Raw genomic sequence first — 26,440 nt, 5'->3', positions numbered from 1 at the left:
AAAATAAAGGAAATTGAGGAGAGAAAAAATTAACTCTTTGGACGAGGAGTATTGTATTGACAATAGATATCCTTGTTATAAGGATAGAAGGAAGTGAACTTCAATTCAAAGTGAGGAGTCGCTCTGCAAAAATGCAGACATCGCACTCTCCCTAACATCCTTGTTAATGTCTTGTTAAACAACTTTTCCATTCTATCATAAATACAACAATATTATCAACAAAAAACACTAGGTAAGGTCAATTGCATAAATTATAAAATGTCATTGTACTCTATCATTTATTAAACTTTTCATTCTATCATAAAAACATTCAAAAAATAAAAAGACCATGACTTTGAAAGTTGACTCCACCCCTCATTTCAACAATCAACATACAATCAACGCTTCTGCCAAATCCATGTATTTTAATTAAATTGCTTTTCGACTCAAGCTATTACTTAGCCACAGAATGCAATCATTTTATGATTCTGATGCCATATGAATTTAATTTCGATCTGTCTGCTTGCTTTTCACTGAAGCAGCGTTGAACACACAGGCACACACGACAGCAAGGGAGTTGTGACACCAATCCCTGAAAATCTACCTGAATATCCTAACAATAACGACGACGACAATAAACCTTATTCCTCTAAGTGGGATTGGTCTTATGAATTGCAAGATGTCATTCTATGCTATCCTAATAAACTGATTTAAATTAAATCCTAAAATAAACATTGTGTGTTAAAATCACGTGACTAATAGCAGCAAATTTACATATGGTGCCTCATAAATTCCAAGTACCATCGTCTTTGACAATCAGGTGGTCCCAGTCTCAGAATCTCCATCAAATTATTACTTTTGGCTGAACCTTGTGATAGTGTAATCGCTGCTAGGCTCTCCAACTCGGTTATGGACTGATAGCAGGCAGCGACATCCGTCTTTAGGATCTAGCTTGAAGTCTGTATACCTCAACCAGATATACAATGCTTTTTCGTTTTGTGGGGGGGGGGGGGGGGGGGGGAGACAAACCGTGATTTTTGCAGCCGTATTAGGTACGCTTTGCTTTCCTCATGAGAAGCTATTATTCAACTTATAACCTTCAAACATCAAGCGCATAACCAGAAGATGCGCAGAGGCAGGCCCACAGTACATGTGAATTCCCCCAGCCATATATTACATATACTGAGCTAACCATTGCTTACACATATCAAGCACCGGGAGTGCACTTGCATGAAGTGCCTGCAAGAACATTGACACGAAGTTAAGATAAATTGATCCCTTGTCAGTTGACTAAATTGCCTATGGGCAAAGATAACGTTAGGCAAGTGCAACCATCTTTGCTGGCGTTAAACTCCTGCAAGCTTGGGTTGGTTATAAGCAAGAAAAAAACCAGGTAATATAAGCATTAACTCCCCACCTTATCCTATAGAGAATTGTGAATGGTGGGAACAACATTCACTTTGAGAACTAAGCGTGTGTTTGGATGTTTGTTTTGGACATCCAAAACCAACATTTCCCATACGTCCGTTCTCTTGGGAGAAAACAGACACCCAAATGTATTCTATCTTTAAGGTGCATGCCATCCTTATGTCTGGGAAAAAATGTAATCATCAAATGACAAACCCCAATTTGGCCGAGTGAATGACAAACAATAATACGTAATCGCACCAACTACATACATACATACATATATATATATATATAAGCGAAACATGATGCATGCTCAAATAGGAAGTGCGTTAAAGGTTCTATTGTAATAGACGGGTTCAAGGACCTTCGATCATATGCAAGGCTTAAACTCAAACATGCAGTTGGTTAATATTTGGAAAGTTATGATGACAAGCTCTTTGATCCTATGCACAGTGTAAACTCAAGAACACGTAGTTGGTCAATATTTGGTGAGTTATGATAACAAGATTTAGAAAGTGGAGCCTAAGATTTAGATGAGGTTAACCTGATGAGCAACATATTGAACATCAGCCACACTTCCACTCCGAGAAGCAATTTGAAATGCACTTTTTAGACGACCACAGACCACACAAGCAAGAACCTTCCTGTACGGGCATGAGAATAAGTTAATCATGTTAACTTGGCTGGTGCAATACTTAATGCAGAAAAATGAAAAAGACACGTGATGTTGTGTATTATGTATAACAATAGACAGTGTAGAACGGCCTTTTAAGACTGATGAAAGCGAGACACACACACACACACACAATAAAACAACATCCTAAACCCTATTTTGTACAAGTATAATATACTTCTGAGTGCGAATGATATTAAATCAAAATGCAAATTTTTCCATAAAAAATTCCCAAATAATAGAATAATCCTAAGTGCACAAAGGAAACAAAAGAAATATATAAAACCTCACCTGTGGCTGCTAGTTAACATGTCTATTAGACGGTCTGGACGTTCTTTGTGCTTGTTAGCATATACATTTATTGCAGCACCCAAGACCTATGCCATTCAAAACATTCACATGTTACTAAAAATTATTAACATAGGCATCCTTGCTATCAACAGAGATATTTCTTTTCTCTACGGATAGGACCAAGCTTCATTTGATAGACAGGGAACATCTTAATTTCAGTGTACTTTTGCAACTCAATATATATATATATATATATGCTGCATCCTTATTTCAATGGGAAGAGTTCTCTCTCAATGTATGGTTGGGTGGTGTGGTACCCTGTTTGTCCATAAGATGCATCTTGATTCCCACGACACTAGAGGGACATAGCTATCAAGTACATAGTACCATGTTTAAGCACAGCACTTTAAATTAGACACTCATTCAACGGTAGCACTTTTTAAGATTATTCACCAAGCTTCCAAGTTTTTCCCCCCCTAAATCTGTTAAAGAAGCATAAAAGTCTTCAGCATTAAGCTCTGGCACTTGAGATATTGTATGGAAAACGTTTATAGTTTCCAAACATCTAAGTTCTCCAAGTGGCAGAATATTCTGGACCAAATTAAAGAGTTCTATCAAGACGGCAAATGATCTCCTTTTCTGTTCAGTTACTAGAAGTGTAAAAGAAAGTTCAATCAATTACCTGGTCCCAATCATCGTCATCTATTGTGCCCTTAATGTTTTTGAAGAATTCTGTCAACTGGCTGCCTCTTTTTCTTTCAGCAAGAGATGCAGCAACACTAGCATATATGTCAACAGCTGCATGACATAACAAAAACGTCAGGCTGACTGTGTCAACAACATAACCTCTCCGGTCAAAATCAGTAGTGCGAAACTGAAGATAGAAAGACAGATTGAGAAGGGAGTTATCAGGCTACCAGGAAGATTGAATTCATAGATCACTTGGAACGCCAAATCAAAATTCTTTTCCACAAGAATCTCTGCAATCTTACACCTTCGCCTAAAATTCAAAATATCATGAGCGTGTTTGAGGTAATATCATTATAAAAAGCATAAACTGCTGAAATGGCGCCTACTACAAATATCTGCATGCATGATATACGATTGATAAATAAATGGTAGTGGCATACATGGAGTAGTCTCAGCGGTTGTTAGAGCCTTAAAAAATTCAAAGAACACTCTAAAGACTAAGTTTCTTAAAAGCACACATGTCAAAGTATTTTTTTAATACATCACAGCAGACAAACTGATGGTTAATATATACAAGAATGTACGCTTTAAGATTAATAAGAGAAACAAAGTGACAAACCTGAAAGTTTCTAAGTCATTTGGATTCCCAAAAAGGGAATTTTTCCACTGTGGGCCTTCTGGATCGTTGAAGGATTTAACAACTTCAACCTGCAAAAATTATCAGCAGACGTGAAGCATGGGAATGAAACACAAGATTACATGTCTTTACATATCAGAATATGGGCACATTTGAAATGATTTGCTGGAAGAATAGTTCTTAAAAATAACAACAAAACACGCAGACACACTCAGAAAACTTATTTGACTGAAATGGAAACTACCTCGAGGATCACTTCTCATTATTTAAGTGTCTGGCCGGAATTCGAATGTCACAACACTGATTCTAATATATGTCATTGTTTCTACTTTTTTGTTTTTGTGAAATAAAAGAATCACACCACATTAGACTCGGCAAAATCTGAGAAGACTTATCCAATTATCCAGAGAAAGAAACGCCCATCCCATGGGAGATTGTATGGCACGTTCAAGGGCACACTGATATGCCACGTCTAATTCAAAACTGCCAACATTAACATGACTGCGTCTAAGCATTCATATTGGCATGCTCTTTCAAAAGCAAACTAACATGCATTTCAGCAAAACTGTTCAACATTGTCTCCCCAGTCTTGATCTCAACATTAGTTACTTTCTGGCCTCAACATTAGTTAATGAAAAACCATGTTTAGCGTACTAGGCATCTCCAATTACCTGGATTGATACCCGTGCAGAAAATTTGACAAGACCTTCCTCAGAGAGCTTCTCTGAGGCACTTTTCCCTCTTAGACCTTTTGTTACAAGCCTGGTAGAGTCACCACCTTTGTGTCTAGCAGACAACCCTTCATCAAAATGCATCTGCATCATTTTTTTTTTTTTGTTGGGGGGGGTGTGGAAGAGGAGCAAACAATTAACAAAGAACAGGATAAGTGAATTAAAGGCATGAAATTATGATAGTTTGAGGCAACAATATATGTCAGTCTTGTTAATTAAGAAAAACAAATGTGTCTTCCATCCATTTGTTCTTCTTTTCCATTTTTTAATATGTACAATGCTCTGAAGCTAAAAGAATGGGTGTTGAAAAGACTTGGTTCTGCGTGGGCGCGCGCACGTGTATTTTTGACAGCATAAGAAATTCTTTGATGGAGAAGAATGCATAACTAGATGAAGGATAAAATATCCTCTGACCAGAAAATACAGGCTCAAAACAAACATAATAATAGAAAACCTATAGTGGCAAAAGTGCTCTCTGATCTATGTATACATCAGATGAAGTGATTCCCTTATTGATGTGCTAAGCACCCAAGGGAAGCCACATAAAGTGTCGAGGCTGTCAAGATCAAGATCCTATACAGGATCAACCAAATGGTTAAAAAATAGAATTCATCAGGGTGTTTAATTGTTTCTTATCATTGGTTAACTAGCTTTTAATTCTGATTAGTTTCAATTATACATATCATATACTCCCTCTGGTCCACAATATAGGGCATTGGTAACTACAAAACCTTAATTTTCTAAAACATTGTATATCCTTCTTATTATACCCTTGCATGGAATAATTATAATATTTGACTTATTTAAGACACCCTCATTAATTGTCCTATATAAGTATCTCAATAATGAATTGAAATTCCATTGGACCATTCTTTTAAAAGGACTAGTAAATGAAGTAAGGGTGTAATTGGAAAAAAAAAATATAAAAACTACCCAATACTTTATAAAAAAATTCCACTGGAGGGAGTATGATTAATTTTCTATTTAAGTTCTTTCCCTTCTCTGTTTCGCAGAGATTAAGGAAGTATACAGTCCTCTTGAATCAGTGATTGCAGCAAATTTGTATCCATTGGGCTATAAAAATCCTGATCAATTCATACTCATTTTTGCCCAAATCTTCTATATGCGAGTCCCTTTCCTAGTTTTCTCTTCTTATTAAATTATGAGCATACCTTAGCATGTTCCAAATGTTTAATAGCTTCCTCTTGTAAAGAAGAATTAACAAATAGTTGAATACAACAGAGTCCAGCAGCAACATGGTCCTTCTTAATTACCTGTGTACAGGTAATTGTTAGAATACTGAAACATCTCTCACAGAAAAATTAAAATTAAAATGTCAAAACATTTTCCACATCTAAATTTACAGCATGGTCCATGTTTTGTGGTCCTGGAAAAACATGTTTCATGCAGAAAAGTACCAGTCAGAGAATCATTTTTAATTTACAATACAAATTTAATGCACATATGGAAAGTAACTATGGGGATCGCACAGCAGAAGGATGACCAAAAGCAAAGCCATATTAATATTCGTAGCAGGACTAACAATGACAACTCTCAGATATTATCATTGTAACATCCTGCTTTGAGCTTGAAGAGGTAATAAAATTGTTGAGGCTCCACCTATCGCTTCTTCTCTTCATGGAACCTTCTCCCTAAACCCTTTCTATTTGAAATCTCCAACAGCCTCAAATGCTCACCATTTCTCTTCATTAAAATAAATGTTTTGTAAAGCTCATCTAACCAAATAAGCTTGTTTCTATGGTATGCGTGGAAGAGAATGCCATGCCATATTTGAGCTTTCTTCATAGCTCTTCCTGCTTCTATTTTGTTTTAAAGTATTTCAATAAGGGAATGGAGTGTTGGACTATATGTAATAAGATGAAAGAGAGTGATTGATTGTAAGGAAACAGAATGAGTGGAAGAAAACATTATTTTTGGTCAATTAATTGCATTTTATCCTGGACTTGTACAATTTCTATTTTGACATCTTGTATTCAAAAGCTTGTTAGCCATAAAGGACTATTTAAGACCATTTCTTACCATAGTTTACAAATCTAATTATCTCCTAATTTATTATTAACTATCCTGATTCACTTTGTAATCTGCATCAAATTCCTCAACAATTCTGTTATGTCTAAGCTTAAAGCAGGACATTACAAATGTCAACTTTCTAGAGCAATTAAAAGTCATGCATTATCCTTTAAAAGTAACCAATTTGAACCTTTATAGATCAGTTTCCAGGGGTCAAAAGGAATACACAAGCATCAATAGCAGAAATTTTCTTGCTTTTAGATTTAAATTAATACATGAAAAAGGAAAAAAATTACCTGAAACCTGTATAAATAATTAAAATGCTTGTGGGTTTCACAATAGATGCAAATTCGGGCAAGGGCTGCAGCTGTATATTGATCCACCACTAAATCTTGTGGTTTATCTAATGACATTCTTGTTGAAATGACTTCCTCCAAAATAGGCATAGCACCATAACCAATGCAGAAGTCACACAGATCATCAATTGTTCCATAATCAGTAGCTAGAGGATCTGGTCTTTGAGGAGACGAAGTCACCCCACTGATTATTGATGGCTGTGGGGGTAAGGGAACAGCATCAAGAGGAAAGAATAACAAGCAAGCGTCATGGTAGTGACCATGCCTAAATAAAAATCCAAGCAAATGCTGACGTGCGTACTGCAAAATTAAAAACCAGAATTAAGAAATCCAAAATTAGCACCAAATTGCAAAGAAACAAGGCATTCTAAATGCACATAAAAGATACCAAGAATAAAAAATGCAGTTGAACATTTTAGAGAAGAAGAAATAAGGAAAAGCCAAAAAACTACAAAGAAGGTTTCTTTTTTTTTTTAAATAAAAAAACTTAGAAGACTTCATAAAAGCCCTGCAAGAATATTTTGCATACTCCACAAAGATTCCTAGCTATATTAATCAAACAAAATTAGGTGAATCACAAATGGTATTTATTCATCATAATTGATTACAGATAAGGGCAATGATCACCTCTTGTAAGTAGGTAACACATTCATTGTATCGGGCATTATCCAAGTTGCTCCGGGGACCATCATAGAAGTCTGGACTATATATAGAATTATTTGTAGAATCCTGAGACCGTCTTGATCTCTCTGAACGTGGAAATGTTGATGGCATGTACAGGATATTGAGATATGAATCAGCTGAAAGAGAATCATCCAAGATTGTCGGAGCACTTTTAGCGAAATGATCATACCTGCAGCATTACCAGCAATAGTTAGATTTAGTTGTCCATGAAGCTTGGAGACTGATGTAGGCAAGGACATAGACACTTCATTAAATATTGATCAAGACATGACACAGCATATTTAATTTTTTTAAGCATTTTATGCTCTTATTTTCTTCAAAAAAGTTAACTAAATCAGATGTTGATGATGTCTATATCCAACCTATTCATGCACAAGCAGAAAGAGAAAGGAATGCAATTTAATTTTCTCATCAAAATGGGCATCTGCTACCTAGTTTTCCATTCTAATTTTTCCTCTGTCTTTTCCCATTTTTCTTGGGGTTATCTGTGCCCAAGCTGTGCTCAATGCATGATCAAATCACATTCAATGCGTCATCCAAGCCCAACAATTAAATATTTGACTCTCATCTGGCTAAGCTTTTGCCTAAAAATAATCCTAGTAGTTGCGGCAAAATGAAACTGTGATAGAGGCATAAGATCTTACATTGAATGAACTGCTGAAACATCCACCGGTGGACCACCTTCAATAGTGTTAATAATCTCCAAAATCACAGGCCCAGGATCACCCTTGTACACCTGAAGAGCTTGCCTGAATTGAAATAAGTATTGATATAAGTCCATGTTTAAGCCCATGCTCACGTCTGTCTACACAAGGTATGCTCTAAACTTTGAGTGTGGCTGACGTACTGAGCTAAAATGCAAAAGCAATTTCATGGAAAAAGAAATTTTACATACTTAAACTTCACACGAGCTTGTCCATAGTGCTCCATACGAATTAACGCATGTCCCCAAGCATTCCATACAGGAAAAACATCAATCTATAACAGGCCATTGTCAATAACTAGAATTTAACAGTTCTAGTAGCTCCAAGAATGTCTGGTAAATTATCTACCTTGCACTTTTTGCTGGTATAGACACCCATGCTATACCTTTCTTCCATGATCAACCTGTCACGAAGCCGGGCAGATGACTCTCCATCAGCAATGTCGTCAAGAGAAGCAGCAATTCCAGATCCCAAAAGACTTTGAAGCAGCTCTGCACGTCCCAACCAAATATCCACCTGTGACATATATTCTGATAGCTCATCTGTGGATTGACTACCCACACTAGAGCTACCAGCATCAGATGATGTGTCATCAGCATCCCTACCTCTTTCAGAATTACTTAGCAACTCAATGCCTCCAGTGAGCTTTCTTAGCAGAGACTTGGCATAAAGTAGACCCTAAAAATGCAACATCAAAATCACATCTTGACACATGGGAATTAGGAATAATAGCGGTAATTAGGGGAATAAGGAATATAAGTGTAGTTTGAGTATCTAGATATATTCTTTACAAATAGGTTTCTAGGTTGTAATGAATTATTATGAATCGAATTAGTCTGTCTTTCTCTCCATTTCCCTTCTGCCTCCTCTCTCCCTCTCCTCCTTTCTCTCCTACCTCTATCACATCTTTTATTTGATAGACAAATGATCATGATGGCTATGATAAATGATGCCATCATCTTATGAATACTAGAAAAGCGAATAAACATGTTTCCTAAAAGATCATTAACATTTGACAGGACATTATCAATGATTACTTGGCTTCCAATCCCATGAAGTACCTGCACAAATGCTTCTGTGGCATGATATGCACGCCCAATTGTTTCCATGGTTGCACTGTTGGGCACCTGCTGTGAGCTCAAGACATTCTTCATCTGATTAATGCATAAATCTAGGGCAATTTTGGCAGAAAATGATTCATCAGAACATAGAGAAAGCAGTGCCTGCAAAGAGAAGAGCAAGCAATTAAGGCACGTGAAATGTTAACATGGTAAGGCATACTAGTATTGCATCGTTGCAAACACCATTCATTTTCGAAATGTTGTTGCTACCCAATGTTTTGAAAATACTGTGACTTTCATTCACCGATCATTACTTATAAATGCATATATGCCACATCCAATATTCTGATCAACTCACAACCATACCTTGAACAGTGTGATGTCAGGGGCACTTTCATATCGGTGAGATGAACGAATGCCTTCATCTTTATTTGGGTCACCTGTGAGCATCCATTCCTCTGCAATGGAAACAGAAGGAAGCCGCCCTTGGCCATCAGCAGAAAATGGTGAAATACGATCTTCTTGAATTCCAGTCATTGCCTCCCAAGTGATTCTATCAGATGGTGACAATCCAGAACTTTTTCTTTTCCTATAAACATCTTTTGGAGCATTTTTTTCCACAGTATTTCTTGGAGCCCATGAAAAAGCTCTTCGAGCCTCTTTTTGTAAATTACTCAGACTGCTCGTGAAAGATGACCGTTGAGGGACAACTGATCTTGTTTTTGGCTTTGGCCTGGATCCTGAGACAGATATCCGATGTTCTCTGGCAGGTGAGCTAATACTAACAGCAATGGCCTTAGTTGCATATGCAGTAATTACATTGTTATCTCGTAGAGAAGGAAATTCCTTTAATATCTACAGAAAATAAAGTCAAGTATCATATTGAGAATAAAAGATAAATAATCTACAAAAAATAATCGAAATATTGATAATGCATGAATTGTGCACTCATGATAAACAAAATCCACACATATAAGGGGGCATGTCATCACTAATGCTTAAAAACTTAAAATTACTAAGAAGGTGCTTATCAGTCCAAGTGACAACGACAATACCAGTGCAGCAGATTGCAATTGTTTCCTCATTAAGAGCACTTCCAAAATCAAATGAGGATACTCATGCAGGGAAGAGCATCTTTGTTGCCATGGTACTGGCAAGACAGCAAGAACACGAAGCCCTAAAGCCCATGAATTAAGCCGAGAAATCTCAACATCAGACAGATTTCCTTCTCTCCGCTTGAGGAAGAAGTGAACCTTCAAGTATTGTGGAGAAACTATCACTGAGGTGAAAATGGAATTCTAAAAATCCAAATAGAACTTTGAGCAGTCTATATTATTATTCATTAAAAAAGGGTAAAGATGCAGGTGAAATGCTGGATTACAAGAAGTTGCTTTGAACGCAGATTGGGCAACAGCTGCATTGCACCCATAGCCACAGGCAAAGCATCATCTGTGTCACGTAATGAGGAGAGAAACCGTGAAGCTTCAGCCGGTCCACCACCATTAAGAGGGTCTGCAGTTAGAAGTTTCACAAGCTGCCGCCCTTGCAACTCTCTCCTTAAATCAACTGACAGTCTTGCACTTTCTGCGACTTCTAATGCAGCAGAAACAGCTCCTTTCCCAGCTAACCTAAGCGCCAGTCCCTCAGGATCTTCCTTGCAATCTGCTTCAACCTATAAAAGTATTTTCAAAGGAGACATAGGCTACTATAAGAAAAAGGCTTACTGGAAAAATATATTTCTATAGAAGCAGAACAAAAGTATGTTTCAAAGATTTTACAGCAATTTCAATTGAATCCTCGAAAAATAGATGGTAGATTGAATTTGATGGGAAAAAAGATATCACAAGACTACGATAAGGCAGGAACTGACTTCATTCATGACGTGTTACAATTCAAATAAGAAAATACAACCTCTTGCCAGCTTGTGTAGTGATCATCTGCACTTAATATGTGACTGTACTTCTGCAAAGCTTGTTTCATTTGCAAAACCTAAGCATTTCAAAGAAGTGTCAACTAGGACAAGAAATAGGTGAACCAACGGTGTTAAAGGCACATTAGAAATCACATTATCAGGCCCCAATAGAGAATATAATAATAATTAAAAAAGTCATATTATTATTATATTACTATTATTATTAACATACTAATAATTAAAAAAATAGAGAAGTCCAGCACCTCTGTCGTGATTGGATCACTCTGAGGTAGATGGCAGCTGCACATTGTGAGAACATCCAAAGCAGCATCCAATTCCCAGCTGTGCACATATCTAGAGAAAATTTTTGAAATTAGAGATTTGAGAATGACATGTAGGACAAGGCAAACTTCAGATAATGCAATTCATTGGCGATAAGTAGAAATGCCTAGAGATTAAGAGGATCAAATCAGGAGGGAAATGCCAGTCACAGGAGGAAACATTGTATCATACAAAAATATGGAATTTCTTGTGATCATGAGAATGACATGACTCAACACACCTTAGGGAAAGTCTAGCTGCCAGCTGTTTGTCTTTCAGCCTTAGGCAATACTGCCAACTATTGCTCCATATATTATGTCCTCCATATCCTTGTCGTTGTGGAGACATCGATTGGTTGTCTTCTTCACGTTCAATGAGTAGTTGAAGGAGCCGATCAGAAGCTCCATTACGTAGAAAGCGGTCCGAAATTGCAAGGGCATCCATTAGCTTTCCTTCATCAATTAGTCTGCAAAAGATGAGGGGGGAAATACTCTGTAAAGTAGACATTGCTTGAGAAAGAAAAGCGACAACAATCAACATATGGAAACTACCGAACCATGAAAATACAAGAAAAATCACAAGTTTGAAATGGGAAAAGACATTAATTCAGTCGGTAAGGTTGTGCAATGAACAACAAATAAACGAAAGCAAAATATCAGTTGTTCAACTTTCCTTTTTTTGGTCTAACTCAACACTCTATCATAATAAACATGTCAAATAATTTTATGCTACCTACAAAAAATATGTCAAACAATTGTAATCTGATATAAAGTGAAAGTAACTTTACTAATATGAAGTCTATGACAATGTATAAATAATGCAAGGTTAAAGACCTTACTTAAATGAAGCTAAATAACAAATATTGATCTACAGAAGGTACTTTTCTGTCAGAGATACAAAGCACTTGCTACGATAGATGGTGTGTGAACAAATCTTGTTTGATTGATAATACCACATAGGCACTCATCTAATGTAAGCGAAATGACATAACTTACTGAAAACAGGAAATTATACAGAAGAACAGGATGATAAACTATAATACCGTTCCACAGCCTTCTCATAGGGCTCTTCATTATCCCAATCAAAAGAAAGGAACACTGTGGTGTCAAGTTGAGCAGCTTCAGATTTTGAGGAGTCATGCCAAGGGTCTGTAGCTTCAACCTCCTGGTTACTCAGGTCTGCCAGAGCTACTGGAACAGTACTGCTACCAACAATCTCATCAACTTCTGATTCTGTGTCGCTGTCCTGTTCACGAATTCTCTTAACAGAAGTTCTTGCTTCAAGTTCTTTATCAGCAGTTTGATTAGAAGTTACAGCAAATTCTGAAACTCGATGGAGGTTAGTTTGCATTTGTATCCACCTGTTTAGTGTTGGGAACCTGTACATCAAGAAAGGAAATTAAATTTAATATCTAGTCATCCTTATACATAACATGCAACTTTGCATCTTAATTTCTGTTGGATAAAAAAGAATTTATTAAGGAAAAGTAAAAAAGAGGGAAACAACTGGAGAAAAAAAAACTAAAGGGAGGGAGAATAATTTGAAAATATTTGACAAAGGAAGGCCTTTGTTACTTACATCTATAACGGTGAAGATTGTTTAGCTTAAGATACAATGATGCAGAATGTACATAGCATAACTAAACAAAGAATGGTAAGCTAACAATATTTTAATAATAAGCAAAGCCAAAAACTTGTAGAAACTCAAAGAACAGGAATTCACTTGAGAATTCTCCAATTGCTTTGGAAATTCATAAGAGAAACCAACCCCCCACCCCCAAAAAAAAAATGTAGGAACTCGAAGAAAAGAAATTCACTTTGGAAATTCATAAGAGAACCCCCACCACCCCCAAGCCTGGTTGGACAAAAACAGTAACCCATGAGCTGACCCCCATAATGAAGCCAAGAAAACAACTCTCTCATGAGAATAGACGTGAAGAAAAGTCTGATGATAAACTCTAACATTATAATACGTCCATAAGCATGAGAATCACAATAACAAAGCTTGCTTCCAAGTGGTGCTGAAACCTTCCGTACGAAAATAGACACACATGCAAAAAAGAAAGATATTAATAAATGTCTGATTACTTATGATAATTCAATGAGATTGTACATCTCAAAGTAGATATATGCAAGATAGTTTTAATGGAAACCCATACAGACAGAATAAGGGGTGCTACCTCTCAGATTGATCAAGAGCAAACTCATAAAACAGTCTATCAGCATCAGGAGCGTGCAGTAATCCATCATTTAAAGAACTTGAAATTGAAGAATCACTGCCATTGTACAGTATACTACTTCCAAACGCGCAAGCCAAGACAGCCCTCACAGGTGATATTTTTGCCAAATGTTTCACAACATCTAACTGCAGAGGATATAAAGGAACACCAGGAGTTGCTGAAGAACGAGAATAGCAATTTGGCTTTGCATCTTTTGAGCTGGGAGACAGGACTTTATAGTCAGAGCCACTCTTAGAAAAGGCAGGAACAACTGGAATGCATGCCCACCCATGGCCAGACCGAGGAGGATAGACTGGAGGCACACATGCAGAAATTACCTCATGCACAAAATCAGCACCCATAATATCAGCTACTTTTACAGCTGCATCAGTACTGCCTCTTTCAAAGACCAGACGAGTCAAAAGCTGAAAAGAAGGAACAGGAAACATAAACATAAAATTATCACAGGAAAGCGAGATATGCTAATGCCCCAAAGCATCAAAGCTTGTTTAAGAACACCAAATCCTAAATTGATCAAAAATTGTTAAACATGCAAGGAACTAAATATCACTATTGTATTTTCAGCATATTAAAATAAAACAAAATACTTTTCTAAAAATTTTGCATAATTTTGATCAGCAAAGATAGCTACAAAATATATTTTGATTATGGAATTAGACATTGCAAGAAGAAGAAATAGATCAGCTGCATGTGCGGAGTGTAGTCATTATCATGGCAAATTTTAGTCAAAATCAACCATAATAAATAAATCCCTATTGTTTGAGAACCTTACATCCTTTGGCCACTCGTACACCACAGAGAAAAAATTAAAATCATGAGTAGTATCAGTTCCATCAACTATGTCACCAATTGCAGCAACATGAAGAATGAACTGTGACAAATATGTAACAGGTTTGGCACTCAAGGGACGGAATATTCTCTTCTCAGGATCTTTCATATCATAACCAACAGACTGCATGCCAGTGTCTCCTGCACTTGAACTTGAAGATAATTGCCTGACAACTCTTAATCCAAGACCAAGAACAATGTCCTTCTCACCGTTTGAAATAACACTCCGTTCAGCATATAACCCTTCACCTCTAGTAGCACTTGATTCAGTCTCTTCATCAGCAACAGCTCTAGCAAGGTTATGAAGCTTACCTACAATGCCACAGTATAAAGCCATGTGAGGTCGCAGTAGTACCCAGGGTACAGACACTTCGCTGTCCCAAAATATCCAAGGTAAAGGGAGGAATCAAAGACCCAAAATATTGTCTAGAAACATGCCCAAAAAAATAAGAGGTACCACTCAGAAACTGTCGCTTGCCCCTATGAGCATCTTCAATCATCTGATGTAGAAGAGCAAGGGCACGCTCCCTCTGTTCTTGTCGTTGCATTTCCTTTGATGAAGGGATGAAAATTTCCCGAGACAGGATAGCCTGAAGTGCTGGAGGGTTGTCCTAGAGGAGCAGATCACAAAATAGAATGACCAACAAGATCATATATTTCATCACAGAATTGATATTCACTCGCATGCTGACAAAAGTATAGGCAGAAAATCTGATACAATTTTCATTGAGAAAACACGAGGAAATTGGAATAAGAACCCGAAAAATATTCACAAACCGTTAAGTTAAATGTTCTGCTCATAGGCATATTAGGAAGTGGCAAAATGCTCAAATTTTGAGGGAGAAATGTTTATTTAAGCAGAAAAGATGGGTTCCCCAACAGTTAAAACCAGCAAAGTAAGTCATATTTTGTAAATGACAGACAGGATTCCTTGAAAATGACTCGGAATAACAGCAAGTGCTAACCTGCTCCAAGACCTCATGCAGCTGCTTCAGAAGACGCCGTGAAACAGAGATTACACCCATTTCAAGGATCTGATCCCAATAAGTTGAACCTACTTTGGGAGATCCTCCAGGATAGATCTCAGACAATATAATTTGAGCCTGCGTATCATGTAGTCCTGTCAACATGGAAAAAAAGCTGGAAGCACTAAAGAAGGCAACCATTGAGACTAAAGGCAAGATTTGATCAGCCTGTATTGTCTAAAATGATGCCAAAATCAAGCCCATAATTTGGAGTGTGTCATCAAAAGCCTTTCCATCCTTCCTCAATTTCATTTTTTTTAATTTCTAATTAGGATAAGAGGGTTTCAACATTAAAAACTTCTCCCCCTACTACGTGCTTTAGATGTAGTTCTAACATGAAAATGACTACCTAATTGCTTTTATACTGTCCACTGCAGCAGCTTCACCCCTCCTACTAGGTTTTACAGTTATGACAATGGGCTACTTGTACCACTATTTGGCACATTAGCATGCAAAGAGTGCTTGTAATTATAAAGATACAGCTTTCTCCTTAAACTTATTATGGGATAGATGGTATAAACCATGGTCTCTCTAAATAAATTCCTCGCACCTATATGCAATGTTAAGTGGCAGAATTCATTGTCCTAATGGATGATGGAAAATCGAAGAATCCTACTGGAAGCAAGAAAGCTTCGGATTTGATTAGATTCACTCTGTGTGCCTTATGTTTTATTAGTTACCTTTATTTTAAATTCTTAGATTTAGATTATCTTTTAAATAAATTTATTTTAGATTAGGATTATCCCATCTTTTTTGTTCTTAATGTAATCCTAGTTTTTAGGATTACAGTAGTTTAGTTTAACAAAGATTAAGGCTCAATATAGCCCTGAAGTTTCTTCATTTGGGAGACCATTATAATAATTTGAATGAAGATTGAATATCTGAATTATCTTTCTCCCTCAATTTCTTCTACTTCTCCCCCCATTCTTTCAATCTCTCCTTCCTTTTTCTTCTCCCTGCATGGTTTTACTGCAGGTCTGCATTGTTTTATATCAGGCCTTTTCTTCTTCCTGCTGTGTTTAGTTATTATGCCTTTGCAAGGAAAAGCATATTATCTTTTTTCCTCCCTTCACCTTCATCAATTAATGTTTCTTGTCATTTAAAAAAAAAAAGAACTTATTAGGTGAGTGTCACTTGTAACCTATACAAAAAGTCACCTGATTCAGAAGTTGTTGCGACATCTTTGCAGACCTAGCAGAAGTTGCAGCAACGTCAATACAGAGAAGAATCTGTCAAGAAGTGCATTTTAATCACAACTAATCATATAGGAAAAATACTTTTCCCTTTCACATGAAATAACAAAGCTGGAACTTTTCTCTCATCATTTTAGGCACTTACTACAGCCACAGGACCTAATTGAGAGCGCAACAAGGAAAAATCTAGATCCTGTACATGGGACACCACATCATCTACCTGCATACAAAAGCAAAATGAATATATATACATACATATATATATATATATATATTCAGGTTGATAGAAAAAGAAACTTAGAAAAGATAGAATAGAAAAACACCCCCTGGGGGGGGGGGGCGTTCCAATCCATCTGAATATCCACAAGGATACAATTTCTTAACTGCAAACATGACTACTTAACTGAAAAGATAGAGTTTATGATGGTCCCACAAAACATGAGCACTGATTGTTAAAATGATAACACTATCTAAATCTCCAAAGATAAAAATCCAAAACCCATCAGTGCTACTATTAAATCAACAACACATTGTAAAAATAAGTGCGAGGCAGGACCCAAGTTGTACGGACCAACGGTCAGAGTGGTCTTTTTCCACCATGGCAGCCACAATGGTAATGACCACACAAAGTAATACAATAAGGAGAAAATAGATCCCCAAGCAACATAGTCCCTGACTGCCAAAAGGTTATTCTGAGTAAGAGTGACCACTACTTAAGAAAACTAGAATATTTACATGAAAAGACATGGGATGAAACAGTGGGGGGGGGCCTCCCAACAGCCTAGAAAATAAAAACGTGAAAGAGATGCATAGAAATTTCTCCATATGAAATCATATTGGGACAAGAAGTCTGAATATCCTTCTTTTACAAAAATCAAGGCATTCATTCACACTGAAAGAGCATTCTACACTGGGCTACAAATGCCTGTCACATTTCTTACATAGCACTTTCAACTGCCTCTCATCTAGTATTTTATACTTATTTAATGTGCAAATAAGGTCAAATGTGACATGAGAAGAGTCAAATAAAATGCATAACATACAGATGCTTTTCTGCAGGCACTATCTACCCATTCAGCTAACTCGAGGGTAGCCTTATCTTCAGCAGATAATGAAAATCTATGGACTGCTTCTTCTCCAATATCAAACTTTGCTTTTTGCATGCAACTGCAGAAAAATGTGAAAAATTAAAATCGATTATTTAGTAACTGTTAGTATCAAGGCTGCAACAGTATTTGCAGCTCACAATTTAGGCTTCTGCACTAGCTTCAGCTAATTGTATATTCAAAACATAAATTCTCTATTACACGGGTAAGTTTACGCCAGTTGAAAACATTCAAAGAAATACAGATAGAAAACCCCAATACTTTATTGGAAACAAACTTATTGCAACCCATAAATATAATGGAACCAATCTGATTGTCCAAAGAGCTCCACTTCCTTTTCGATAAGAAGAAACTATCAGATGAGAGAAGATACCTACTCAAAAGACCACGAGCAAAAATAAAGAGAGGATATAATAACAATCTTATCCCCAATTGTTCTACCAGATAATAAATCTGTGCAGAAAATTATCAGTAAACTCTATCCAGAGGAGCTACTGGTACAGAGCAGAGAGAGAAAGCTGGATCTAAATGACAGTGATTGTATTTGATCAGTATTCAGTCAAAACTTGAAGATGCAAATATCCAACTTCAGGAGGAATGTCGGAGATTAAATGTTATTCTGCATCACTTATTTTAATAAAGATTCAATTGTTTCTTAGTTATTTTTTAAATAATGCTTCTATGCATCTAGGATTGGCTTACTTAAGTATTCTATTTTGGCCGGGTGAGATTAGTTTAAGTGTTCTGCTTTATTTAGGAGAGGATTAACATTAGATTATGTCCCTTTCACTCTCTCTTTGTCATCAATGTCATGCAGATTCCATCTAATAAAATAAGCAATAAGTTCATATGATCATTAACACTGAATTTCTACAAATGGACGCGAGAGAGAGAGAGAGAGAGAGAAGTACAATTAAATATAAGATCATGCATCAGGGAGCCCTCAAACTTATCTAATTTCCTTTATATTTCATGCTCTGAATCTTTTTTCTTTTTCTTTTGCGGAAAGAAAAGTAGATTATATTGAAAAGAGACAGATCATATATATAGTGGGAGAATATACTTCCCTTAAGAACAACAGAACATGAAAAAAAAATTTAGGGGAAAAAATAATATCAACTCAAAAACACAACCCAATCTCAGCAAAGCCATCAAAGAAACTCCCCAAAACAGGCCAAGTTCAAATTGTGTAACTTACTAGATCTTCGCCAGTGACAAAATTGAATGAATAAAGGCAGATAGTCAAATTTCATGCATACAACATTTCAACAGAAGCCAGAGAAAAAGGCAGCTAACTCAGGATACGCACAACTTCTAAAAAGTTAATAAATCAATCACAAGCTATACAAGGGCACTGGCGTTACCCACAGGTTAAGTAGCTTGGAAGGGGCAGCACGTAACACTGTCAATGCCTCCTTCCATCTCCACTGCCGCTCTGAAAATGGTAGAAGATGCTGCAATATTGACAAACGCCATTCCCACTCTTCAATGAAACGCTTCGCAATTGAAATTCTCCAATCCAGAGCTTGTATGCTAGCTGTGCTTGGACTGTCATCTAATGTGCTCTCTAACTCAATCACAGAGGATATATTATGGCGCAATATATCAAGTAGCATACCAGTGAAAGATATAACCATTTTATTTCCCCCTTCACATTTAATCGGATCACCATGGTCACAAGAGAATGTATCGGACATTTTAGAATCACTTCCTGGGGATGGACAATGCATTGAATTAAGGGAGAGATTATCCATGTGCAAGAGTGAAATTATGACATTCACCATAAAGATCTACATAATCAAAAAATTGTGTTAGATACATATGATGCATAACAGGGGGACAAAAAATCACTAACGGTCTTCAAACTCTTCATACCAGAGCTTACAAGATAAAAAATATTTTAATTTAAAAAGGATTAAAGAGCTCATGGATGATGCAAAAGAATGCCACAGATCCTATTTGATTAAATTTACAGCATCTGGGAAAGGATACATGGCATTACATATCCTATATGAACTTTTCTCCCACATTTATGTTGAGAAAAACATGTGATTGAATGATCCAAAGACAGTAGATGATTTCATAATATTTAAAAATCAAAGTAAGGAATATAAAAGACAGAAAAGATTATAAAAGAGTTTTAAAAAAAAACATATTACTATTACTGGCGAGACAATTCATATAAGCCAGGTGACAATTATCAACTGAACTTGCAAAACATAAATATATGAAAAAGAAACCACCCACAATTTTTATCATCTTGAGAAGGCAACCATAGAGCAAAAATTTGACACCATCAGTCACAAGAGAATAACCTTGCGAGGTAGATTACTGATGGAATCCAAATGGTTACGGAGATCTTTCAAATGACATAACGCCGCTAGTTGATGAGCTTCATCAGAAATGCTCCTTTCCATTGCTCCTAAAGCAAGAACAGTTGACTCTAGAGCATAACGCATGTGCATGAGTTCCACATCTTGCATCCTAGGTCAACGATATGGTTCATGAAGAAAAACCAACAAAGAAAAGGAAGACCAAGCCTATAGATAATGGGAGGCGACAATCTAGAGAATGTTGATAGTTTCATATCAAAGGTTAAAACAATTTTTATTTGCTTTGAAGTGAAAAGAAATAGATCTGTTGATACTTCAATATCAAATTTTACACAAAAGTTGTAGGTCATGCAGAATAATGTTATAAAATCAGTACTAGCAGACATTTAATGCCATACGTATACTTAATCAAAAAGATCAGCAGATATATCAGAATCATGAGTGGGCACTACAATTCCCATCCCATAACCTACATTTAGAGCCCCCCACCCCCGGGGGCTCCACATGCCCATTGAGTTCTTGAATCCCCAGACCAGAACCCATTTGCCTTGAAAATTTTTGAACTGAACAAGTTTCTCTCAATCTTGAGATTCATTTTCCTAAGACCTGTACTTATCACAAACAAAATAAAAATGTCTTAAAACAATTATCAATATAATTCGAAACCCATTCAATGCTATTTGAATCTTTTTAAAAAACTTTCCTCATAATGTATTATATTGATTAAAGAATATAAATTATGAACAAATATTAACATAAAAATCTATAACAAGTGGCACAGTTTTCAAGTTGTAACTATAGTATATTTTTTAGACTCTATGCAAAACACGAGGAGTCCACCTAATTCACACACACACACACACACACACAGCCCCAAAGATCCCCGGACTCTATCGAGTGGGTAAGTTTTATAGGGTACCCATAGGGTATAGGCACGTTGACACATTCATCAGTAGTCCATCTTGAACAACTAGATATCACATTTTAAAGCTACAAACTCAAATAGCTAGTAGCTAAAATAAGGAAGTAAGCAAGATACTTTATTCTAGATGTATCTAGGTACCAGGAGGATACTTTATCATGAGTGCAACTTAAATCAGCATCTTCAAAGGTACCAGGAAGAGTTGGCACTTGGCAGACCAAAAATTCTATCTGATATCTAGGTGTTCCTAAGAAGTGCAAAGATTGTTTATGATGCAATAAAAAAATCACAACTCAAATGGCGAATGGCTTATTGCAGGCCAACTAGGTAGCAATAGTTTATCACAACCAGCACCTCAAGGTGGTAGTATCAGAGTTGATACCAAGATGTCAGTACATCCCTTCAAATGAGGGGGGAAAAAGAAAAAGGAAATCAATGAGCACACCTCTTCCAAGAAGCCAAAGTGGAAGAAATTGGCTCCATAGTGATCAATTCAATAGCTTCCTGGAATTCTATTCCTGGGACAACATCAAATAGCACCTACAGAAAAATATTTCCAGTCATAAGACAAAAGATATGTAGAGACATGAAATTATTTTAAATTAATGTCATGAGTGCCATTCTAGACCAGCCAAAAGAATGTTTATTTAGACCTTCCAGAGGAGCAATAGAGATATGAATCCAAACTATCCCATTAGCAACAAAGACAGTAGTTAAGTTTCACCCAATGACAACATGGAACATGAATGCTTAGACAATCAAAGAAAATCTCTGCAGATTCAAATGTATACATATGGTCACTTTTATAAAAGAGAAAAGGAGAACTTACTAAAAGCATCTTCAGAAGAAAATATTTTCAAAATAATTGCCTCATAGAAGATGGTGAAAATAACCTACTTTCATTTCATTCCAAGATAAAAAAAATCTCAAATTAATTCTAAAATTTCCATTCAGAATATTAATCCTTTACAATTCGTCAAATAACTTCCCTTTCAAATTATATCAGCAAGTTAAATTGCAATGAGACACTATTCAAAGTTTGGAGTGCCTGCCTACAATAGTTTTCACTGTCAACAAACAGAAAAGTAAAGATTACTGTATTGTTGAATAGCACTAAATCAAGTGCGTAGCTTTTTGGGAGCTGATAATGAACTGAATCACAAGGGCAGAGTTAAGGACTGGTACCAAATTAAAATGGATTGGAACCTTACCATTTTAGCTAAAAAAGGTCAACATAAATGGATGGAACTGAATAGTTCTAATATTATAGCGAAATAAATAAAGCCTACTCTCTATGTGTGGCTTCTTAGTAGATTCTCCCTCTTGTCTTCTCTTATACTAGGCTCACATGTTCGCTGCACGCATAATATAAGCGTTCACAAGTAGCATCGCTTCTATTTTATGAAGAAAATTAAGTATAGGCTACCCCAGAAACTGCTGCTTGTGACAAATAAAAAGATCAATTCATTCAACCACACTGTAGGAAGGAAGAACACATTAAGGGAGAAAAGTAATACAGAGAAACGTATTATAAGTCATTCACGTCATTAATTATTGATAAGCAATTGCAACCCTTCAAAATGAAGATAATCTAGAAATTCAAGCTTGCAGATAACAATGCTGTATATTACCCGTAGGGGACTTTGGACAGAAAGTCTTTCCAACACAAAGTTCTCGACAAAAGGGTCAGAATAAGCATCTTCATCTCCCAACGCCACTTGTCCTTTTCCAGACAGTGTTAACGAGAATTTTGAATTCCAAGACCGACCAGAATTAGCAAAGGCAACAAAAGAGGCAAGATCAAGCCGATAACATAAAGTGTCACAAAGTTGCTCCACACAGGACATCTGCCAAGGTATAAAATCATATTTACCAGTGACTTTCCCACTAAAAATATCCAGTACCTCAAAGGACACCTGAAATATGAAGAAAAATACCTCATCTGATTTATAACCATAAAGAGAAGATTCCTCCAGCCGAATTACTTGTGACTTGCTTTTCCAGAGAAGTTGCATTAATTTCCTCCGTGCTGCTATTTTACCGGCCAGCAAATCCCAACCCATGGCAGCTACCAATGGCTGAAGTTGGGGAAACAACTGGAGAGCCTGCAGCATACATTAAGTATGCATATTTATAGTTATACTTGAAAATGCAGCAGTCTAGGAGAACTTAAATTTGTAGTTCATGCATCTAAAGATGAAATAGAAGTATACATGCTCAACAGACTAGTGAATTAACAAAAATGGACACACACATTGCTTGCTTCTTCAAGTTGCTCCCTCTTCACAGCAGACAGGGCAGTATCCATGACACACTCAAGTACATGTAGTCCAGAAACACGAGCGTAATGGTACATCTCTGCCTTACAAGAACTGACAACCTTGTTCAGGAAAATTGTCTTATCATCTACAACCTGATGAAGCCTCAACTCTGTACAATATCTCAGAAACCGTACAAGAGGAGGTGGGACGGAGTTGTCAGTTTGAGCTCTATAAACTTCAATCTCTTCAGACAGCAGCTCATTATGAATGGTCTGAGGAAAAAGCATTGATATCTGATATAGCTTTTTTATTTAAAAATAAAAAATAAAACTCATACATACAATATAGCAACATAAAGCAATAAAGCATTTTACCTACAGACACCTTTAAAACAATTTAAAGAAGATTTATGCCAAAGAAGACCCTCTAAGTAGTTGAGAACATGCACCTGTATCATTTGAATAATATCCCTGCAATCCGATGAAAGGGCTTCTCCATAAATCACAAGCAATAGGTCACGCATGGCATTCCAAGAATCATCAAACTTCTCACTTCTTGATAAAACACTCTTCATGAGATCTTTCAAAACTATGCTACAAAAAAATATTAAAGAAAATGGAGATATAAACATCTAGAAATAAGCCATGCAGCATGAAAACAAGAAATGGAGAAGAGAGTTCCCCAACTGCAATAGGAGTTCAGATTAAAGAATAGTACATGATCACTGATTCAAATTCCCAGGTAGCAAAGTGCTCGTAACAAAATGCAGGAAAGGAGAATAAAAGAACATCAGGAAAGTACATGAACAAATGCATGCATACAATACACACATACGCATAAGTCAAGACATGGAGCAAATATCAAATCATATATTATAGTATGAGTTGTTGCTTACATCCTCAAACTAAAAGGCGAAAAAGATAATAGGAGATTCATTGTTCCTTATGTTAAAGAGAGAGGAAGTTGGACAACATATCCTCCAAAATCAGCAAGAAGCAAAGAATAGAAAATAGAAACAAAGAGAATAACCATCAAATTAAAAGAGATAACCAATCCCTTCATAAAACCACATTTAATTTCATATAAAACCTAGAAATGAAACCATAACAAGTTTCCATAACAGATTTTTGACTTGCCAAAGTTCATGATCAAACAACGTCCCTAAGCACATGAACCATGGCCAATGAAAGCTCCAGTTAAGGTTGAAATGAAAAGCAAATTTACAAGAGATGACAAAGAAAAGTAGGGAAGTCAAAAAAAAAAAAAAGGTCCCAGAGAGAGAGATACCTGGATTGAATACACATTCATTCTAATGCAGGTACAGTACTTCAACTTCCATATTGCCAATATTTTTTATTTAATATTTTTCAAAACTTTTGAAATACACTTTTACGTTTTGAAACAGCTCAAAAAGTTATAAGAAACCTTGGTGAAGTGAATAGCGATGAGGAATGACAATTAATTTGAGTTAAAAACTTCAGTTTCAACTTAATTTGTTTTTCTTGGCCGCTTTTCCTTATCATAGATATTTTATTTCACATTATGTAAATTTTCATGTATTAATTTTATTATTATTATTATTGTGTATATATATATCCTGTATCCATATCTTGAAATTTTGAAAATTGTTACATCCCACATATCTTGTCGTAGATTCCATGTCTCATCAAACTATATCAATGTATCGGTGCAACCTAGAGTGGGAGCAATCAAAATGAAAAGGAAATACTTAGAAAAACAGAGAAGTCGTTAAAATTACGTGAATGGTTTATCAACAAAAGATTTATTCAGATTATATTCCAGTTACGTGATAGGGGCTAGTATTTCAACACGCAATTCATTCATTCAGTCCCCATAAAGACTTGAGAACTCGTAATTTGGCGTAGATTTATACCATGGGAAACTTATCAAGTACAATGAATCAATATCAGACAAAGATATGTGCAATGAATGCTGGGCAAGCATGGACATACCGGTACTCAGATTCCACGATTCCATGATCAAAATGAAGAAATCTAATATGCGAAACTGCTTCTTCCGTATCACCCGCTTTTAGACCCTGCTTCATGGCATCCAGATGAACCACCTGAACAGTCCTTAGTATTAAACCGAGTATTCTAACACCCTCTTCTTTCGACAGCTCCACCAGGCCATCATCACTTCCCCCAACAGTTGTTGCTAAGCCAGGATCGTAGCATTCCGGATGACAAATTTGCTTATGTATATTCCCACAAAGTGCATCAAAAATATCTGCATGATCCAAAATCACCCTCCTCAGACACATCAACTCTCCTTCTTCAACAGGAGCAACACTGGCAGAAACCGAAGTCCCAGGCCTGTCCATTTCGACATCTACTTCTGGCTTCAGCCTATTCATTCCCAACTCCAAAATCCTATCCAAAACTCTCATACAGCTGCTTGAGTCACCACTTCCATCTCTTAATTCTTCTCCTTCATCCAACTTAGTACGTTGGTCCTCTAAACTTCCCCTGTCCTTTAAAATATCTTTTTCTTTCTCTATGCTTACGTTCTTCTTCGTCCTTTCTGACAACAGGTCGATCAAATTTTGAACTAACAACAAGAACTCCGAGCGTAATCGCAGTGTTTCTGAGTCGAAGTTCCATCCGGAAGAAGCATTATCGAATTGTAACAATTCAATCGTCGCTAAGTGGGTGAGAAGAGCAGGAGAAGAACAAGAGGGTGACCATAAAATATTCTGGAATCGGCCAGAGTGAGCAACGATGGTCTGTAAAAAAGAGCGAGCTAGGTCACGATTCCGAGTTCCAAGGGCAAAAAGAATAGCTCGTAGGGGTTCAAATTGAGCAAGGTAGAGGTGGTTAGCGGCCAGACGAGCCACGAATTGCGTTTCTTTGGCCATTTTGCGTTGAGAAATAATTCCCGATGTTTGTGATCTCACTGCATCTAAAGTTAATTGATCGAATCTGGAGGTGTTTGGGATTGATTGCCTAGATTTTGCAGCGTGTGGATTACTGAATTGGAAGATGACCTGTTTGGCTCGCGAGAGGGGGGGGGGGAGATGAAGGAAAACTAGC

The 26,440-nt window shown here is 36.6% G+C and overlaps 1 protein-coding gene across 5 annotated transcripts; it reads right to left on the bottom strand.

Annotated features, from left to right (window-relative positions):
* Positions 1 to 384: 384 nt before the first annotated feature.
* Positions 385 to 26,440, bottom strand: LOC129303101 (uncharacterized). 5 transcript variants are annotated; one of them, XR_008591407.1, is made up of 37 exons: positions 25,361 to 26,437; positions 23,836 to 23,980; positions 23,381 to 23,659; positions 23,064 to 23,231; positions 22,758 to 22,973; positions 21,572 to 21,666; positions 20,187 to 20,355; positions 19,240 to 19,661; positions 17,809 to 17,932; positions 16,911 to 16,985; positions 16,730 to 16,801; positions 15,513 to 15,650; positions 15,005 to 15,158; positions 14,492 to 14,859; positions 13,660 to 14,123; positions 12,523 to 12,858; positions 11,722 to 11,946; positions 11,423 to 11,513; positions 11,159 to 11,236; positions 10,629 to 10,919; positions 10,303 to 10,500; positions 9,614 to 10,102; positions 9,248 to 9,409; positions 8,535 to 8,864; positions 8,378 to 8,460; positions 8,127 to 8,231; positions 7,426 to 7,651; positions 6,739 to 7,098; positions 5,584 to 5,685; positions 4,352 to 4,495; positions 3,663 to 3,751; positions 3,271 to 3,353; positions 3,036 to 3,151; positions 2,354 to 2,439; positions 1,934 to 2,033; positions 1,397 to 1,570; positions 385 to 1,218 (listed from the first exon to the last, which is right to left on the bottom strand). XR_008591407.1 is itself a non-coding variant. In XM_054942147.1 (36 exons), exons 1-36 carry the CDS (start codon positions 26,263 to 26,265, stop codon positions 1,153 to 1,155), a joined length of 7,554 nt encoding a protein of 2,517 aa, XP_054798122.1. In that variant the 5' UTR covers positions 26,266 to 26,436; the 3' UTR covers positions 385 to 1,152. The 5 variants fall into 5 exon arrangements, 3 of the variants coding, with proteins under 3 accessions (XP_054798122.1, XP_054798123.1, XP_054798124.1); XM_054942147.1 differs by lacking the exon at positions 1,397 to 1,570 and having other exon boundaries at positions 25,361 to 26,436; XM_054942148.1 differs by lacking the exon at positions 1,397 to 1,570 and having other exon boundaries at positions 23,836 to 23,975; positions 25,361 to 25,521.

The sequence above is a fragment of the Prosopis cineraria genome, unplaced genomic scaffold (genome assembly GCF_029017545.1).
Source record: "Prosopis cineraria cultivar Desert tree isolate PC_DT_omini unplaced genomic scaffold, ASM2901754v1 PC2, whole genome shotgun sequence".
Lineage (NCBI taxonomy): Eukaryota > Viridiplantae > Streptophyta > Magnoliopsida > Fabales > Fabaceae > Prosopis > Prosopis cineraria.
The sequence above is the reverse complement of the archived record's forward strand: the minus strand, read 5'-3'. Positions and strand labels throughout refer to the sequence as shown.